This window comes from Pelobates fuscus, chromosome 5 (assembly GCF_036172605.1).
Source record: "Pelobates fuscus isolate aPelFus1 chromosome 5, aPelFus1.pri, whole genome shotgun sequence".
NCBI lineage: Eukaryota > Metazoa > Chordata > Amphibia > Anura > Pelobatidae > Pelobates > Pelobates fuscus.
This window is the reverse complement of record NC_086321.1, coordinates 224974377-224993511: the sequence shown is the minus strand read 5'-3', so window position 1 is coordinate 224993511 and position 19135 is coordinate 224974377. Positions and strand designations below refer to the sequence as shown.

The following is a 19135-nucleotide window of genomic DNA, read 5'->3' as shown; positions in this document are numbered from 1 at the left end:
TGTCCTTCCCCCGATCGCTAATCGAAATCTAATCTAATGCCACAAAATGGTAGACAAACAGGGCACCTTTTTAAGCCTAATTAGGTCAAAATAGAAACATTGGACCTACCACAGAAGTAAGAGCCATTGATGAAGGTTTTATGTGGAAATTTCCTGCCACAGCCATTGCAACACTAGGATTGATTGGACTTGGAGTTTCTTGTTCATCATCTGTGTTACGAGCCTTTCCATTTCGTGTGTCTAAAACTTAAAAATGTACAGCAATTTTAGTTACCTTAGACATTGAAAGGAAACATAGTAAACAGATGCTAATGTTAATGCCCTGTATCACTTAAAACCCTTAGAAATATTTTTAGTAGTCAAAAATGGTAAAGCAATTTCACAAAACTTCAAATGCAGTTAAAAGATATCGTAAAGCAAATTAGAGACGACTTTGTGTTAGATTTTTTTCCTACGCTTGAGAAAGATGCAGATCTACCGCAGTTAAAGGAGCATTATAGTCACCCAGACCACCTAATTGGTCTGAAGTTTGTGATTGGTCTGGTTGTAAGTGGTCTGGGTGCAGTGTCCCTGTTCTCTTAACCCAGCAATGCAAAACATTGCAGTTTATGAGAAACAGACGTGTTTACATTGCAGAGCAAAGTCTTCCTCTATTGGCTGTCAGTATGACAGTCACCAGAGTCGCTTCCGCTGCACTGATCAAATCAAATTCAATGTTCTGTGGAATTTAAATGTGCGCACAGCACTTGACGGGCATGCCCATTAGGTCCCTAATGCTCCTTTATAAAGAGCACTGGATTGTGCACCACAGAAGAGGCCATACCTCCTCTGTGACGTTGAAAAAGGTAAGTCAAATCATTATTTTATTCTATTGCACCTGAGGTGAGACCTAGAAAGGAATAGGGGCAGGGGTACTATAATGTTAGGAGTACAGATCTGTATTCTTAACACTATAGTGTTCCATTAAGCTCCCTCAAGCCCCCACATGCCACTAGTGATAGCTGATGGAAAATAGGATTTACATATTAAGGGTCTCATCAGTCTATGAGTGGAAGTACAGCACTGATGTTGAAGCAGATGAAGGGGCTGTAGAGAATCCCACATAAGAAGATTACAGTGGTCATAAGGGAGAGCATCTGGTAACTACAACTCATCTATTTATGCAACCCGTGGCCCCTGCAATGCAAGCGTCAAAGTCACTACAGAATATATACCATTCATTGGAAGCAAACCTTCACAGGATTCACTTTAGAGTGCACCTCCAGATAGATCCAAACATGCATGTAAAACACATGAAAACCACATTGGAGGAGGATTTTTCCAAGTATTATGTTCTAAAAAAGTGGTGCAACAATGTACCAGGAAAGGAGTCTCAAGCGGAATGTGCCTGCTGGCTCCACTGGTTTCCATGGCAACTGCAACACTTTTATACTTTAGAGTGGTTTTTAGAACAGAACAGCAAAATAGAAGGAAAGTCGAGGCACTCCAAGGTACAATGTACCTTGGAGTGCCTCGACTTTCCTTCTATTTTGTTATTCAGCATTTTGGTCTCTGGTACTGAGACTGTCTGAGTTGCACCCAGCTACATACTGCTTAACCCCTTAAGGACACATGACATGTGTGACATGTCATGATTCCCTTTTATTCCAGAAGTTTGGTCCTTAAGGGGTTAAATGAATAGAGTGCAGTTCCACACCCTACCATAACTACTTTAGAACAGAACAGAACACTTTAACACATCTCTGCCATTATATTGATTACCTGTGAAGTCATGAAGCTGGGGCAGTGCATCCAAAATGGTGTTGACCAGTGGCAGGTAGAGTGCAGCAATTTTGTTTTTGACTTCAATTTTCTGGCAGCGTGGGTCCAAGTCATGTGAACGCAGCAAGTTGTGTATGGAATTGATGGCTTTTCGCTGCACCTTATTTATTCTGTTTAAACAATTAAAATAGTTGTTTAATACATTGTGTGTCTAGATAATGTACGGAGAAGATAATTTAACACCCAGCTGACAATTCTCAATACACAGTCCTAATACAAAATGAAGTAGTGAGCAGATTTCAAATTGATTTGCTCAAGCATGGGACATGGGGAGAAAGCACTACAGATCAATGGTCTACAGCAGTGGTACCCAACACAGTCCTCAAGTACACCCCAACAGTCCAGGATTTAGGGATTACGCACTTGTGTCTGAGGTGTTTTTTTTTTTTTTAAAACAACACTTTAGACACAACAGGATAATCCCTAAATCCTGGACTGGTAGGAGGTACTTTAGGACTGGGTTGGGAACCACTTGTCTATAGGCTGAACAAGTTAGTTCATTGCAAGCCAAACACAAACATACAAAGTTACATGAAATTACTGCATTGGCATTCTCAACTAAATCACTGATGGATCCTCACTAACCCCCAAGATTTATCTGGATTGTATTTTTCTCTGGAAGAGATATATCGATGACGTCCTCATTGTCTGGACGGGTACAGCGGAACTTTTCACAAAGTTTGTTGAGCATCTTAATGTGAACAATCTGAATTTGAGGTTAACTATGGAAATAGGGACCCCTTCCGTTAATTTTTTGGACTGCACCCTGACTATAACAGATACATTTGAGATCAATACCACTCTCTATCGGAAACCAACCTCCACAAATACAATGCTCAGATGGAAGAGTTACCATCCAACATCCCGGAAATTGTTTCACAACTGAGGATTTTAAAGAAAAGTCAGTCCAAGTCAGTCCAACTCAGGCAAAGATTTAGGGAAAGAGGGTATCCAAACAAATGAGAGTCAAGAGAGTCTAAAATAATCTCGGACGCTACGGCACACTCAGGGTTCCAATTAAGCAATTCTTTAATTGCAATACAGCTGGAGTGGTTTATCTCTTAACCTGTGATTGTTTCCTAAAGTATGTGGGGAAAACAATTCGCCCACTAAGAAGGAGGATTTTGGAACACATCCATTCTGTAGTCACCTTTAAAGGAACACCATAGTAACCTAAATTACTTTATCTAAATAAAGCAGTTTTAGTGTATAGATCATTCCCCTGCAATTTCACTGCTCAATTCACTGTCATTTAGGAGTTAAATCACTTTGTTTCTGTTTATGCAGCCCTAGCCACACCTCCCCTGGCTATGATTGACAGAGCCTGCATGAAAAAAAAACTGGTTTCACTTTCAAACAGATGTAATTTACTTTAAATAATTGTATCTCAATCTCTAAATTGAACTTTAATCAAATACAGGAGGCTCTTGCAGGGTCCAGCAAGCTATTAACATAGCAGGGGATAAGAAAATATTAATTAAACATAACTTGCAATAAAGAAAGCCTAAATAGGGCTCTCTTTACAGGAAGTGTTTATGGAAGGCTGTGCAAGTCACATGCAGGGAGGTGTGACTAGGGTTCATAAACAAAGGGATACGATCTCTATTGGATAACATGACCACATGATCAGCTCCCGTTGAGTTTAAATGCGACCTAGCCGGGCGGCTCATATGAATGCCCCGGATAAAGGCGCTCTGGTATCACTTAAACGCACGTCGACTCACTTTGTTCTTATTTTTTATTTTATTAGCACAGCACAGTTCAGCACGATGGTGTTATGATAGCGGATGGTATCCTCAAGTAGTTTTGGCAGTATAAGCAGGGATGTATTTACCACAAGGTAAACAAGGCATTTGCTAGGGCGGCACTTTCATTGTTTGTTTGCATTGTTTGCTTTGTCAGTGTGTGTCTGTGAGTGAGAATGGGTGTGCCTGTGAGTGTGTGTCAGTGTGCGTATGTCACTTTATGTGTATCTGAGAGTGTGTGCCCGTCAGTGAAAGTGTGTTTTGGTTAAACAGTGTGTGACAATGACTGTATGTGTGTGCCAATGACTGTGTATCTGTCAGTAAAGGTATATCAGTGCATGTATCAATGAGGTCATGTGTCTGTCAGTCAAAAAAATGGCCTTGACACGAATTGGGGGGGGAGGGGCAAATTTAGATTTTGGGGGTGCCCGAATTTAGTCGTGCCTAGGGCAGCACAAATGCAAAATACACCACTGAGTATAAGGACTTAATTGTGGGAGGTTGGACTGAACCAGTAGGGGAACAATTGGGACATTTTTTTTATTTTTATAAACAGCCCATCTAAATGCTTTTCTGCACCAACTCTCTTTGTGATTATTCTTTGAGTTAGTGACCTTGAAGTCGAATTTACTATAGAAAGCTGCTGCAAAATTACCAGTTTTGTCGTGGGTTCTGAGGGCATTATATATAGAGATACTTACAGATTTTATCCAGTGCACATGGGCGTAGGAACCGGGGGGGATGGGGGGGACGCATCCCCCCCAGCAAATCATGCGGGGGGGGACAGGTATGGGGAAATCCCCCCCAGCTCCGCCGCCCCCCCCCTGATGCTGCAGCCGCCCGAGCGCTCTGCAGAGAGCCTCAGGCGGCTGCAGCTTTGCCCGGGCTGGTGCGTCCATGAGAGCGCACCGCCCGGGCGCAGCATGAAGAGAGGAGCTGACAGGAGGCTCCTCCTTCACTGTAGCGTAGCCGAGCGCTGTATAGTCCGCCGGTACAGGGAGCATCTGTCTCCTGTACCCGGCCGGACTAACAGGAAGTGCACACTGAGTGTGCACTTCCTGTTAGTCCGCCGGGTACAGGAAACAAAAGCTACCTGTACCGGCGGACTATACAGCGCTCGGCCACGCTACATCATAGGTAGGGGAGGGAGGGAGAGAAAGAAACAGGAAGGGGGGAAGAGGGAGGGGGGGGGAATAAAGAAACAGGGAGGGAGGGAGGAAGGGGAAATAAAGAAACAGGGAGGGGAGGGGGGGGGAATAAAGAAACAGGGAGGGGGGGAATAAAGAAACAGGGAGGGGGGGGAATAAAGAAACAGGGAGGGAGGGGGGAGGGGGGAATAAAGAAACAGGGAGGGAGGGAGGAAGGGGAAATAAAGAAACAGGGGGGGGAAGGGGGGGGAATAAAGAAACAGGGAGGGAGGGGAAATAAAGAAACAGGGAGGGAGGGTGGGGAAATAAAGAAGCAGGGAGGGGGGGGGGAAAGAAGCAGGGAGGGGGGAGAAAGAAGCAGGGAGGGGGGGAAAGAAGCAGGGAGGGGGAAAGAAGCAGGGAGGGGGGAGAAAGAAGCAGGGGGGGGAGAAAGAAGCAGGGAGGGGGGGAGAAAGAAGCAGGGAGGGGGGGAGAAAGAAGCAGGGAGGGGGGGAGAAAGAAGCAGGGGGGGGGAGAAAGAAGCAGGGAGGGGGGGAGAAAGAAGCAGGGAGGGGGGGAGAAAGAAGCAGGGAGGGGGGGAGAAAGAAGCAGGGAGGGAGGGGGGGAGAAAGAAGCAGGGAGGGAGGGGGGGAGAAAGAAGCAGGGAGGGAGGGGGGGAGAAAGAAGCAGGGAGGGAGGGGGGGGGAGAAAGAAGCAGGGAGGGAGGGGGGGGAGAAAGAAGCAGGGAGGGAGGGGGGGGAGAAGGAGGGAGGGAGGGGGGGAGAAGGAAGCAGGGAGGGAGGGGGGGGAGAAGGAAGCAGGGAGGGAGGGGGGGGAGAAGGAAGCAGGGAGGGAGGGGGGAGAAGGAAGCAGGGAGGGAGGGGGGGGAGAAGGAAGCAGGGAGGGAGGGGGGGGGAGAAGGAAGCAGGGAGGGAGGGGGGGGAGAAGGAAGCAGGGAGGGAGGGGGGGAGAAAGAAGCAGGGAGGGAGGGGGGGGGAGAAAGAAGCAGGGAGGGAGGGGGGGAGAAAGAAGCAGGGAGGGAGGGGGGGGGAGAAAGAAGCAGGGAGGGAGGGGGGGGGAGAAAGAAGCAGGGAGGGAGGGGGGGGAGAAAGAAGCAGGGAGGGAGGGGGGGGGAGAAAGAAGCAGGGAGGGAGGGGGGGAGAAAGAAGCAGGGAGGGAGGGGGGAGAAAGAAGCAGGGAGGGAGGGGGGGAGAAAGAAGCAGGGAGGGAGGGGGGGAGAAAGAAGCAGGGAGGGAGGGGGGGAGAAAGAAGCAGGGAGGGGGGGGGGAGAAAGAGTGACAAGGGAGGGAGAGAGATTGACATCCACCACACACACACACACAATCACACAATCATACCACCCTTACACACACAGAAACACACAATTCATCCTTACACACACTCAATGCACCCCGTGCACACACACACACACACACACTCACACAATCATGCAACCTTACACACTCAATGCACCCCGTACATACACTCAATGCACCCCTTACAGACGCACACACTGCATCCCGTACATACACAGAATCACACCTTGCAGCCCTTACACATACAAACACAGATTCACACAATGCATTCCTTACACACATATCAGGACATCCCCTACACACTCCACCCCCTGTGAACAAACACATTGGTGGAACATGAAGGTGGACCCTGGGATCCAGACCTTGAGCTGTGTAAAGGACCCCCAAAAAATGGAGCTGCTTCCCGTTCTCACAGAACATTGATTTTTGTGACCACAGTTACAAACAGCCTCCAGAGAGCCTGTTCTACACCAGACCAGTGGAGCCAGACTGCAGCTAGAGCCCATCATCATCCTCATCTGGTTGTAAGTAGGCAATCTAGCATATTATTCGTTGCACTAATCTCTAATTTACCTCACATTAAAGAAACACTATAGTCCCCAGAAGCACTGCAGCTTAGTGTAGTGGTTCTGGTGTCTATAGCCTGTCCCTGCAGGCCTTTTAATGTAGGCACTCCAGCACTGGCGTTAGTTAACATGGCAGAAAAATAATTGGAAAGGGTTAGAGGGGCTACTAATAAGGATAGGGGAGAGGGGTAGGTAGAAAAATAATTGGAAGGGTTTAGGGGGGCTACTAATATGGATGGGAGGAGGGGGTAGGTAGAAAAATTATTGGAAGGGGTTAGGGGAGTACTAATATGAATGGAAGAGGTAGAGTGGGTTCTAATATGCATGGAAGGGGTTAGGGGGGTACTAATATGCATGGAAGGGGTAGGGAGTTAATGTGCGTGGAAGGGGTAGGTGGAGTTCTTTTGTGCATGGAAGGGGTAGGGGTGGTTCTAATATTCATGGGAAGGGTAGGGGTGGTTCTAATCAGGAGGATCCCGGCGCTGTATCCGGGTAAGTAAAACCCCTTCCCTGTGGTGACCCTTTAATGTTGTTATTATTTAATCATTTATATAGCGACTGCAAATTCCGTAGCGCTGTACAATGGGATAAACAACTCCTAGTTTACGGAATAAGAATATACCCGGCGAGTAAAAATGCTATCCCCCCCAGATTTTTTTGGGTTCCTACGCCCATGCCAGTGCAGTCTAGATTTTGCTATGTAAGGCAACCATTTGATCCTTTATCCAGTACAGCTTTGCTCTGAACTCATAAGGCAAGGTATTGATAAATTCAGGATACTTCGTTGCTATATTTATATTTTCAAGCTCTCATTGTAAAGTTTTAGTGTCTCTTTAGTGCCACACAGTGGTCTTTATGCAGACACAGTAAACATCACTGTGTTTAATTCTTGCATTGATATAGAGATATAACTCTGATTATTACTCCCATCCCCTTCAGTCATATCTACCCCCACCCTGTCCTAACCCATATACTCTCCCCCTATCCACCTGCTAAGCCACTTATCTTTATTTTTTGGTTATTGGACGTTCTTTGTTTTTTTAATAAAGTTGTACATTTATTATTATTTTGATTATATTTATTAGGAATATTTCAGTGTCCATTGGACCTTGAGTCCTTTGGACATGTTTGTACTTATTTATCCTCATTAGTTTTGCAACAAACCTCCCCCCCCCCCCCCCCCCCCCAAACTGGATCATGAACATAAATAGCAACTTTTACTGCAAGCTGTAAAATATGAATGAAACAACTTACAATTAAACAATTGTAGAAACCACTTATCACCAAGTTATTCTCAAATTGATATATCTATTTATGGTTACAAATAATAATGTGGGTTATTGTGTGAGTGGATACATGTGTATTTGATTGAGTGTATATCTGTGTACTCCAATCAATTTACCCTTCAGCTTCAGAATCCAGAGCTGCATCCAACTCAGTAAAGAGGAGCCCGGTGAGGAAATGCTTCTGCCGATAATCTGTTGAGAGTTCAAACATGCTGGCGATTCTTTGATCCTGAAAACTGGAGCAGGAACTAGAGTTCTGGCAAATGTAAAATAGTTAATTGGTTAAAAAGTATCATATCATCCATGCTGAGCAAGGACCAAAGTCCAAAGGATGGTAAGGATGGTGAGTGTTTAAGTGGATAAACATTTTCTTTAACTGAAATGTACAGTTTTGTCATATATTGATTTTCTACTTTAACCCCTTAAGGACCAAACTTCTGGAATAAAAGGGAATCATGACATGTCACACATATCATGTGTCCTTAAGGGGTTAACAGGGTTATTCACTAAACTCGGTATTTCCACAAATGAAAACCGAGGCAAAAATAGCCAAGCTGTGACTCAAGCTAAGCTGGATACTTTTTTTCAGATCTGCTATTTTTAACTCAGTTTTGCCAATGACAATTAATTTGTAAAATTTAGTGAACACATTTCTTCTCAGCACTGGTCTCTGGGTACACCCATTTCTGATGGATATGTGTCACAGATATAGCATACATACCTCCGAGGAAATAGAGGGGCAGGGGGAAGCTGGTGATGAAGAAGATGCCATGAAGAACAGATTAAGGTTGAGATAATGTTCATGGCTGCACAGAATCCTCAGGAATTCAAGTCTCATAGAAATCAAGGTTGGGAAAGAATTCAGTTTGGTTGTTAACTAGAAAAAAAAAAGACATTTGTAACATGGATATGTTAATGACATAGAAAAATAAAATAAAGAAGGCCCTTTACAGGCTGTGTTTAATCTAAGGATAAACACATTGCTGCATACAGTACACAAGATGTTTCATTTGTTACAGACCAACATCAGGAGGTGCAACCCCAGTGATCATATGATATACCTCCTAGCCAAAACAAGTAGCCTCTTTTGGCTACGTACATCATGTTATTACTGGGGTTGTTCACTAAAGTCTGAATGGTGAGCCAAGGCGCTCTCTACAGAAAGCCAGTGAATAACCCAGTATATGTTTACTTAACTTTGAAAAACATCTTGAAAAAGCCCGACAGAGCGGGCGAAACGTGTTGAAGTGATATCGGATGCAGAGGTCTGATGTACACAGCCGGCTTGGAATCTATCACACGCCAAACGCTCCTATTCTACAGACTATACCCCACCGTATCAGCGCTGAGATCGGGAATTTTGAACTGTTGAGAGCAGCGGACGGTAAACGGCTGTTCAGCCTCTGATTTTACAAATGTGTATTTGTGATATCTTGGAGACAAGTATCACCACTTGCTAATGTAAGGGTTTCTATTTGGGGGGAAGGGTATCTTTTTACTATTAAAACGGTTTTACACTATGCAAGCCTTTTTTGTATCTTTTTAAGGTACTATCTACGGAAAATGCTACAGTGTTTTTCTTGATGTTACATCTTCTACTACAACACAAGATTAACCCCTGCAAGACTCCCTTATAGAACTTTATGGACTCTTAAGCAAGTTTTTATATATATTTTTTTGTGTATAATCTTACTTACTGTGGGATATAGGTGTTGTTATATGTATACCACTTATTCACAGAGACCAGTTTGATTTTTTACACATCCTTTATAGGCTGCCTTATTGCAAGGCTACCGTATGTAGCGCTGACATTTTTTCATATATTTTTCCAACGATATGTTTACTTAAGTAGAGTACTCAGCAAACAGGCTATATCTTAAAGTTTAACCAAGGTAAATAAAAATGACATTGACAAAGTTCATTCATGAAAAGGTTTCTTATCAATGAGAAAATAAATAGTGATACACTTAAAAGGGTTCGGAAAACACATTTCTTCTGAAGTTTCTCTACAGAAAATATGGCTGGGACAGGAGTATTACAATACACTGACAGGTGTAGTGTATAATGGCCCAGTGCATCCCCCCCCCCGATGGTTGGGGCTGATTTAGATGAAAAGCTCCAAAGAAAACAGCGCTCTACAATAGAGGATTTGGAGTTTACATAATGGGACTTTTATTGGTCCAGTAGAGATCACTCTCCCACTAATCTCAGCAGATTGAATGACTGTAGGCCATCACATCCAATACCGTCCTCCATATGACATACCTTTACCTCAACTGAGAGATTCTGGATTCTGGACATTTTACTTATCAACTGTTCAATGAAAGCTGCCTGTTTCAGTAACTACTTATGGCAGCTACATGTGTTTGACAAGATCAGTATAACACATATCCCCACATAACCTTTACCTTAAATTATATATATTATTTTTTTATTATTATTATTATTACAAAAGCCTCTTCAATGCCTGTGTTATGCAATAAACACTCTGAATGATCTCTTAGCATATAGGTGATATTGTTTTATGCATCTCTTCCAAGTCCAAAGAACTCTGTGGAATGCTAGTAATACTGGGGGGTATACAATCTGTTCTACAGCTCAATATAAAATGCTATAGAAAGACATTTACGGTGCTACTATAAACTCTATGACATTTCTATATCAATGGCCTTATTGCAAGTGGAATAAAAAGAGATTAGGAATCATAACAGGTACTATAATTATGTATTTTCAGATAAAGAGGAATTGTAGCAACTTAGACACAACTTGCTGTAGAGCTTGTATGCTGCAGGCATCCTATGATCTGTAGGGGTCCCACCACACACACATGGCCCTACTATAACTCATTGTATTGCTTAGACAAAAGTTCCACTTTCACAGTAGCAAAACTAGTTTTGTCCAAATGTATACAGTATCTTCAATTTTTTTTACCAGAACTAGGTTCCTTCACCTGTAACCTACTAGAACCATAACCACTACAATACAGTAGGTATTATTAGTAGGTGCTTATTCAATTTGATTTCAAAAGTTAATATACGTGCATTGAACTGTATACTACCTGCAAAAACAATTTACAATACCGTAGTGTGTGATGGTACAGAACAATTGTATGTATAGTATATATGCCCAAATTCTGTACCTGATTGCAGTAAAGCTTGATGAGATTAAACACAAAGCCTCGATCCATCAGGGATATTAAGTCATATAAGAAAAATGCCAGACTTATGTTGATTCGCTCTGCTTGTTCGGCCTCCTAAAGAGAACACAATTATTCATCAACAGGTTCAAAAAGACATACACGTCTTATTTTACGAATGATTCACCAGACAACCACTCTAATGATTGTACTGGTGCAAAATGCAAAAAGTTAGACAGTTAATTGGTACTTTATGTCTGCACAGAGTGGGCTAACTTTGGTGGTATTGCGTAGCTTAGAAAATGGCAATATTGTTTGATCCATCTTCATTGTTAATTTACTGAATATAGTCTATGGAAGTATAAATATATAAATGTGTTCAATATAGAGACAATTCTCCAACATACCACTACAATATATATTTTTTTCCATTCTCTAGAACATTTTGTCAAAACAAGATTCAAACAAACCAGTGTTAAATGAACACGAATACTTAGAGGGACACTCCAGTCACGTATGTTACTATCTGCAAAAGGCTTGTTAAATTATCATTGGTATGCTTGATTTTCTTTTTATTTCTTCATTTTATTTAAAAAAAAAATTATAAAAGAAAATCTGAAAGCTCCCAATTTCCACTAGTCATTCCCAACCTGTATTATCTCCCCTTTTTGTTCTACTACGAATACTATACAGGATGTCATCAAGTTAAAGTCTATGGGATCTGCTTTTAGCATTCTTTTTAAATATTTCTTATTGAATTTTTGCAATTTTTTTTCATGGGAAAAAAAATGGGAAAGGGAATAAGACAAAAAGGGATAAGCTGGGGCAAACAAATACTCCATTCCAATCAAGAATACATTATACACATATGGAAAAATGGGCCATATAAATAGCCATATAACATGATGATAGCTGACAATAGTTACATATTTCAGAAACCATTTATGAAGAAAGTTAAAAGCGTATCATGGTTTGCTGAGTCAGCTACTGGTTTGATGACAGTTCATTATAAAATCTGAAAAGAATGGGCAAATGCAGAAACTTCAAACATTATATCTGATATAGATCCTGGTGTCTGATATCAGTATCTATATACATGTATTAAAAAGTGATGCTGTGTATAATCACTTCAAAAAAACATTATCCTGACATAAGAGCAGTCAGGACTGAAATATCAATGTGTCTTTCTCTCTATTATTTATTTATAAAATATTTTACCCGCATGGATACATTGAGATTCCTCTTGTTTTCAAGTATGTTGCTGAATGTCTTCTATTACTGTCCTCACCTTTTGTGGTTTGTTAAGAAGTGCTCCAATTTCAGAAGTAACCACAGTAACTATAGTATTTATATCATCTTTAAAACGGTCTGAGAAGCGATTTCTTCTGGGCACATCTGGTCTGTCCACATTGTGGATGTACTGGGTCATGCTTTTTACCTAAAAGTGGAAAAGTAATTCCTTTTATTACACTAATCTAATAAGTGATCAACACCTACTAACAGCACTTTATGTGTACTGGTAATCATTGGGAAACTGTAAAAGATGTTATATGCCAGGAGGTGAAGCAATTCACTTACATTTAAATGTAAATGACAAGCGTCAGGACCCAAGTCCATGTAAAGATGGCAGGGGATCAAATCGACCTTTCGAGAGGAATATGGCCAACTATCAGAAATTATTATAAAAGTGCAAAAGCATGCGGTACAAGAGTGCAAAGCTAGGAAACCACCTTGACCCCAAAACTTTTATACATAATTGTAGTTATGTAGAACATGGGGCCCAATGTGATAACATTTAGCTCACATTTTAAAAAATGGCACTATAAAAACTTCAGCTGGTAAGTGAAAATGAACAGCAGCAAAAATATAAAATCATATTAAAATAAAAAAAGTCTTACCAAAAGCTCAAAGAAGAACCATGCGTATTTGAAGACACTTTCTCTAACCATACCAGTGCTGACCACCATTTGGAGCGCCAGTTCTTCATGAAATTGCTAAAATGAATCGAAGGTTAAAACCCATTATTGGTATTAGAACATTGTCCAAGAGAAGCATTGTCCAAATTCAATATTTCCTTCATTATTACTGACAAGTTTTGGATTTTATTCTCACGGAGGAAGCACTAAAAATACCTTTTTATTAGATGGTCTTGTGTTGGTAGCAGCAGACTGTGCGTCATTACCACCATCAATAAAAAAAGATATGCGATTATTGCGTCCAGTCACCTGCAGCAAAAGACCACAATATGACTTGTAAGAGGAATAACACTTTATACAAACACTAAAGTGTACATAATAACTAAATACGTGCATTGAGAGTATTTTGTCATAGGGCTAGCACCCAGTACTGAAGGATATCCGCAAAACTACTTTTGATATCATAAACCTTTCATCAAGTTTTAAAAGGAAATATATGTTTTCAATTAAATATATGTGAAACATTTAGAAAAAATCCTCCCTATGTTTAGTATACAACATCGGCCATATACATGCACTTTTGTTCATACAAAGCTTAAAAACTGACTGGCTCTCTGGTCTTCCGTGTTTTACTCCCTGCACTGAAGCATGGAAGACTACAGAGACCGTCAGTTTTCAAATTCTGTCCGACCCAAGGTGTGTCTTTATGGCTGAAGGATCCGGTCATATACTAAAGGTAGGGGTGAGTTTCTCTCTTTTTTAAAAAAAAAATACTTAATTAAAAAATCTATTTCCTTTCAAACCTTGATGAAAGGATTATTATATTAAAATGCTTTTGAGGTGACAGTTGTCCTTTAAGTACCTCACAAGGTCATGGGTTCAATGTATAAACAATTCCATTAAACCAGTGTTCAGTAAAGTGAAGACCCTAGCAGTCACAATTTTATCATGATCGTAGCTGAATGTTTGTTCCGAATTTTAAAAAGTAAATATTTTATTCAATACATTAAAAAATGTTTTTAGCGGGTAAAATAGGGTCTTCAATACTGCAAAGAATGGGTGGGGCAGGTTTTCTAAGCAATTAAGTCCAATATAGAACTGTTAATCCTGTATAAAGAGTTTCAAATGTCAATCCAGATTTTTTTTATGTTATACTTAACTATGTATAACTATGCATATTTTGTACTTACGATATTGATATCACACAAAGCATGTCTTTGATTAATGCAAAAATCAAGAATTAACAAAAAAGAAAAAAAATGGGGTCTTCAGTGGCTAAAAGATGGGCAGGGCATAGGAAATATCGCTAGCACCCCTGGTTGGTTCCCAGCAACCATGACAGAGACCTGACCTACTACCATGCTAGCCCCAAGCCTCCATGAGAGCCAGCACATAATCACCATATTCTGAGTCATTGGCAATGTCCTAGTCATTTTCCCTGGAGAGTAAAGTCGGGCGCTGTGATCTGTGGCTTAGGTAATTTATAGGTTTCCTTGTGTGTGGGAAGAACAAGAGTTATGACCTCCTGGTGGCTCTCCACCTAGGTAGGCAAAACTGCTCAGTTATAGGGGACAGCAGACTTTCCCTGCATGGGACCATACAATCTCCAACCTCTCAGTCGCTGACTTCCAGCTAACCGGCAAGTACTGGACGATTGCAGATATCTACCATGGTATATCTAAGCCCAGAACTCCTCACACAGTTGGTGAAATCTGGTTATAATGTCCTCTAGATGTAGGCCTGTTATTGTGCCCCATTGCCATCTTGTTACTCATATACAGCAGTCCTTTCTTTCAAACATCTGGCAACCTCCGATTTGGTGACTGGGATAATCCCTACCAGTCCAAAGGAAGGGGCAGAAGACCCAAGGACAGATTTCACCACTATGGCTATCGAGCTTAAGGTGAGAGATCGGCAGTTTCCTCCGCCTAAGCCACAGTCAGCTAAATTGGCTCCAATCTTGAGTAAAACTCAGCTGTCAAACTTCCACTGGGTAGCAGGTGACTTTAGTCGTCATGCTTATAAGTGGTTACCCAAATTGGTTGATTAAACGGCAGTTATTTAAAGATTATAATGACTTCTCTGAGAAGCTCGCTTGAAAAGCTGCTAGGACTAGGACTGTCTTTTGATTTAAAAATTACTGTATGACTATCAGACACTTTTCAATGGTGTCAAATATGCTTCAAATGTATCACTTTGCAGAGATAAATCTTGCATTATGCGATAAAGTAGTGTGATTGCATATTAGGCTTTAATTTTCTCACCTTATTGGACATTATATTCTTGACCTCTTCATCCGCTGCATTTTGCATCCCAGGGATGTCAGGGTTACTGGAGCTCATTGCTCTGGACTGTATTAGTTTAGAGCCCACAGCAGCAGCTGATGTACGCCCAACAGTGTAATAACGTGACTCAGACACAATTCCTCCTGTTCAAATATAAACACATCATTTTACACAATTAAGAGCAATACAACCCCCTGCAGACTATTGGCCTCATTAAAACTTGTTCTTTACACCATTATAACAATTAATAGATCTACTGTAATTCATGGGTTTCTATTGAAACATTGTTTAAGCAAGAAAAAAAAAAATAATTTGCAGATGCTTAGGTAATTTTAAGATTGACAAAAAAGGGTGTAGAAAATGAAGCAATGAAATACAGGGATAATAAGAATGAATACATGGAAGTAAGGGGAGTAGAGAGCTGTGGTATAGAGGGGATAGAAAATGAATAAATTAAATAAAGAGTAGGTATTGAGGGAAGAGGAGAAAAAACGTGGCATAGAAAATAGAGGCATGGACAAAGGGGCGTAGAGAATCAAGGAATGAAACGGAGGCATAGAGTACAGACACCTTAAATTAGAGGTATGAGATGGAGGGTTATAGAGTATAGCGGGACAGAGAAATGAGGCATTGATGGCAAAGGTTGTGGAGAAATGAGCGTGGAGGAGTATCTGTGGATTTGGTTTAAAACCAAACTAGTTGCACCCATGATACAATCCATTCATTTATTAAAGTACATTAGAACAAAGGAGAAACAATATACCTGCTATGAGCAAATCCTTGTGAATCTCAGGCAGACGGAAGACAAAGTGAACATAGGAAGCCAATAAGCAATTCCTTCCATGCTGATCCTTGTTTAGGTCTTTACTGTTGTGTAGACTGTTTACTATTGATACCACACATTCAAAAGCATCCTGGGAAAAGTTAGCTGGAAAACAAATTAACAATCAGTCTCAGGCAGGTGATAACTATTGGAAAGTCAAAGTGAATTAAAGTTTTCGACCAAAATAGGTGAACTATAAGTACAAAGGACTAGGAGAGCTTTTCTTACTCAGGCATTTTGGCCTTAATTTGAAATTCACTTTGACTGCACTTTGAATTCCTGCAAATTCTCACTTTGCTACAGGGGTAGGCAACCTTTTAGCAGATTATTTATTTACCTTTAGAAGTAAAAACTACTCATCTGGTTTTAAAAGAAAGATGTCACCATGACACAATGCTATGCTAAACGGTCGGATTTCTACTCTTTTTTCAAAAGTTTTTCTTATATATGTTTTTCGTTCATGGGTCATGGCTACATCTTTCTTTTAAAAACAGATGGATAGTTTACTAAAGGTAAATAATCTGAGTACGTAGACACTGTTCTCTAAATCGGCCATATTTAGCAAAACAAATGGTTATGTCTACCGATCTCATACAAGTCAATAAAGTTTATTTTTTTAAAAAAAAGATACTTTCTATTTGTTGCTACAATGTCATCTATACTAAAGAGCTGTAAAGGACAGCTACCCTCTATTAACAGTATACTTTTCCCAAGTAGCCATCACTAAGCATGGCTGAGGATAGATTTGTTTCATTGGTACAGTATGTCCATAGAAAGATTGAGATGTTCTAGTAAAGTTGAAAGCCAATGATTAATTACAGTTCTAATTGTAGTTTAACTAGTGTAAGCCCTAGAACGCATGTATCCAACGCTAGACCTGCAGCTTTAGGACTAACATTTTTGCAGGTGTCTGAGGAGCAATGTAGTTAATCTTAAATATAGAGTGAGATATGGGTAAGAATACATAAAATAAGGTTCCTCCACCGTGCTTCGAGCCCAGAGGTGTCCGCACCCCTAGAATCAGCAATACAAAGATAGGACTGGCCATTAGTATGAGGTCCAAGGGAAGATTTATGGGACAGGATAAAAACAAATACATCTACCCTGGATCCCATACCAGTGCCCAATTCTATTTTTTTGTATTGCTGACTTGGAGAGTAGGTTGAATTGGATAGTATTTTGAATCAGGTGAAAGATAAGGACCTTCCACTCTGGCTTCAGAGGGAAGCCAGTTTAGCACAACTCCCCTGACAATGCAGGTCAAATTCTTTGCTGTGCACCTGAAAGAATCTTAGTAAAGGGAGGTACTGTTGAATATTATTGATGTGCTCTTTAAGGTTACTGCAAATGGAGAGAGGGAATTGCCTCACAGATTTTCTGCCAAATTATATATTTATAATTTGTGCACACAAAAGAGAATACCACTTGTATAATTCTGGCTTTCCTCAAGCTAGGCTTTTCTAGGGTATTTCTGATTGATGCTAAAGATGACACATCCTTACCCGTTTGCCCTCCAATTACCATGGGCTGCACTGTGAGATGAAAAAGTTTATCCAATACAAGATGAAGGAACAGGACTAATGGCTCCAGTCTAGAAGAGTTTAAGCAGACAATGCTGAGCTTCAATTCATGCTCTAGAGAGGCTTCTGTGATCTTCTGCTCTAGAACCCGGATAGGAAATGTCACCGGTCCTTCCAAAGCATGGCAGAGAGTAAAGAACCTGTCCAGGTGATTGTCCTATGAGAATACAATTGTTAAACATGTACTATGAAGTGAATTAATTCATCCATTATATTACTGATGTTATTTTGACACTTCAAACAAATCATTTTTTACCAGATTAAAACTGCAGTTTAAAAGAATACAAAGCTTAACCGACAATGAGCACAAGTTATTTACACCAGCAGTTAAAAAAACACCTATACAAGGGGCTGAGATGGAATGGGTTAATTAATAACAGTTGGTGCGAATCATAAGCATTAGCACAATATACATCACTCCAATAAGACCTGATCACTCGGTAGATCAGACTCATCACAGTTGCATTCCACTAATAATTTGTGGTTCCTTTCAAAGACAGGCATTTCCTCATACTGTTAGCGGTCAGAAATTAATTCTTATCAAACCTATTCAATAACCACATCAGCAGCTAGACACTTGTATCTTACCTGGGTGTGAACAGATGAAATGGCCTGTAATCCTAAATTAAATACACCTTTGTGTCCTTCAATCCATTTCATAGGAGGGATTTGTGCTGGCATTTTCTATATACAACAAAAAGAAAGAGTACCTGTTGACTGAGTAGTCACATTTTTGTGAAATGCACAGATTACATGCTTTATTAAATTGGATAATTACTATAACCACAGACCCTCAGTGTGATTGTGTATATTAAATACGGTGACTGCATTGACATGGCATTCAATACCAAGGCTATAGAAAGAATCATAATATGTTGGACAATCTGTTCAACCAGTGTGGAGTAACCATGAGGATAATGTATGGTGCTTGTGTATGCAAGCATTTGCTGTCTGCCCTGTAAAATCTAATGCATGTCTTGCAAACTGTTCAGTTCACACACAAAACACATTGTTTCGCACTGCTCAGTAGTTAGCGTGAATCATAAAGGCAAATGCTCACTAAGTGCTCTGGTTGCTGAGGCCCCGTTAGAAGAAAGCTGAGTTTTATGCTGTTATCAATGTGAAGTAGATGTATCTATGAATGTCTTGGATGAACATGAAATAACCATGATCATATCTGCCACCCTTGTTAATACTGACATTACCTCCGGAGAATGCATGGAGTAGTTTGCAGGTAGCTTGTCAATTGCCACGGGAAGGCAATAATGTCCTGTTTGAAGTCGATCGTGAGCCAAGAGCGGCAGCCACTAAGAAACAAGTGGCAGACATTTATAACAAGTAAAAACAGTCCTAAAATCACACAACAGTCAGACTACAAATCATAATCATAAGTCAAGTCATGCAATATGCAATATTAGATTCTTCATCCTAGCTCCAAGTATAAATTACAATATTTACAACAAAGTTAGAGCACCGGGGCTTATTTTCAGGTTTGAAATATAGCGAATATTTTTTCATATTTTAGACTTCAGAT

The 19135-nt window shown here is 40.7% G+C and overlaps 1 protein-coding gene across 5 annotated transcripts in view; it reads right to left on the bottom strand.

Moving 5' to 3' along the window:
* DOCK8 (dedicator of cytokinesis 8) overlaps positions 1–19135 on the bottom strand; it is a 172753-nt gene that overhangs the window by 66082 nt on the left and 87536 nt on the right. For all 5 annotated transcript variants that reach the window (XM_063455068.1, XM_063455070.1, XM_063455069.1 and 2 more), the window contains 13 exons: positions 18807–18908; positions 18190–18285; positions 17524–17758; positions 15962–16126; positions 15178–15341; positions 13130–13222; positions 12896–12991; positions 12286–12435; positions 11001–11114; positions 8583–8738; positions 7978–8117; positions 1762–1931; positions 110–246 (listed from right to left, as the gene is read on the bottom strand). In XM_063455068.1, coding sequence (XP_063311138.1) covers positions 110–246; positions 1762–1931; positions 7978–8117; positions 8583–8738; positions 11001–11114; positions 12286–12435; positions 12896–12991; positions 13130–13222; positions 15178–15341; positions 15962–16126; positions 17524–17758; positions 18190–18285; positions 18807–18908 — 1818 coding nt within the window. The remainder of the gene's footprint in view (positions 1–109; positions 247–1761; positions 1932–7977; positions 8118–8582; positions 8739–11000; positions 11115–12285; positions 12436–12895; positions 12992–13129; positions 13223–15177; positions 15342–15961; positions 16127–17523; positions 17759–18189; positions 18286–18806; positions 18909–19135) is intronic.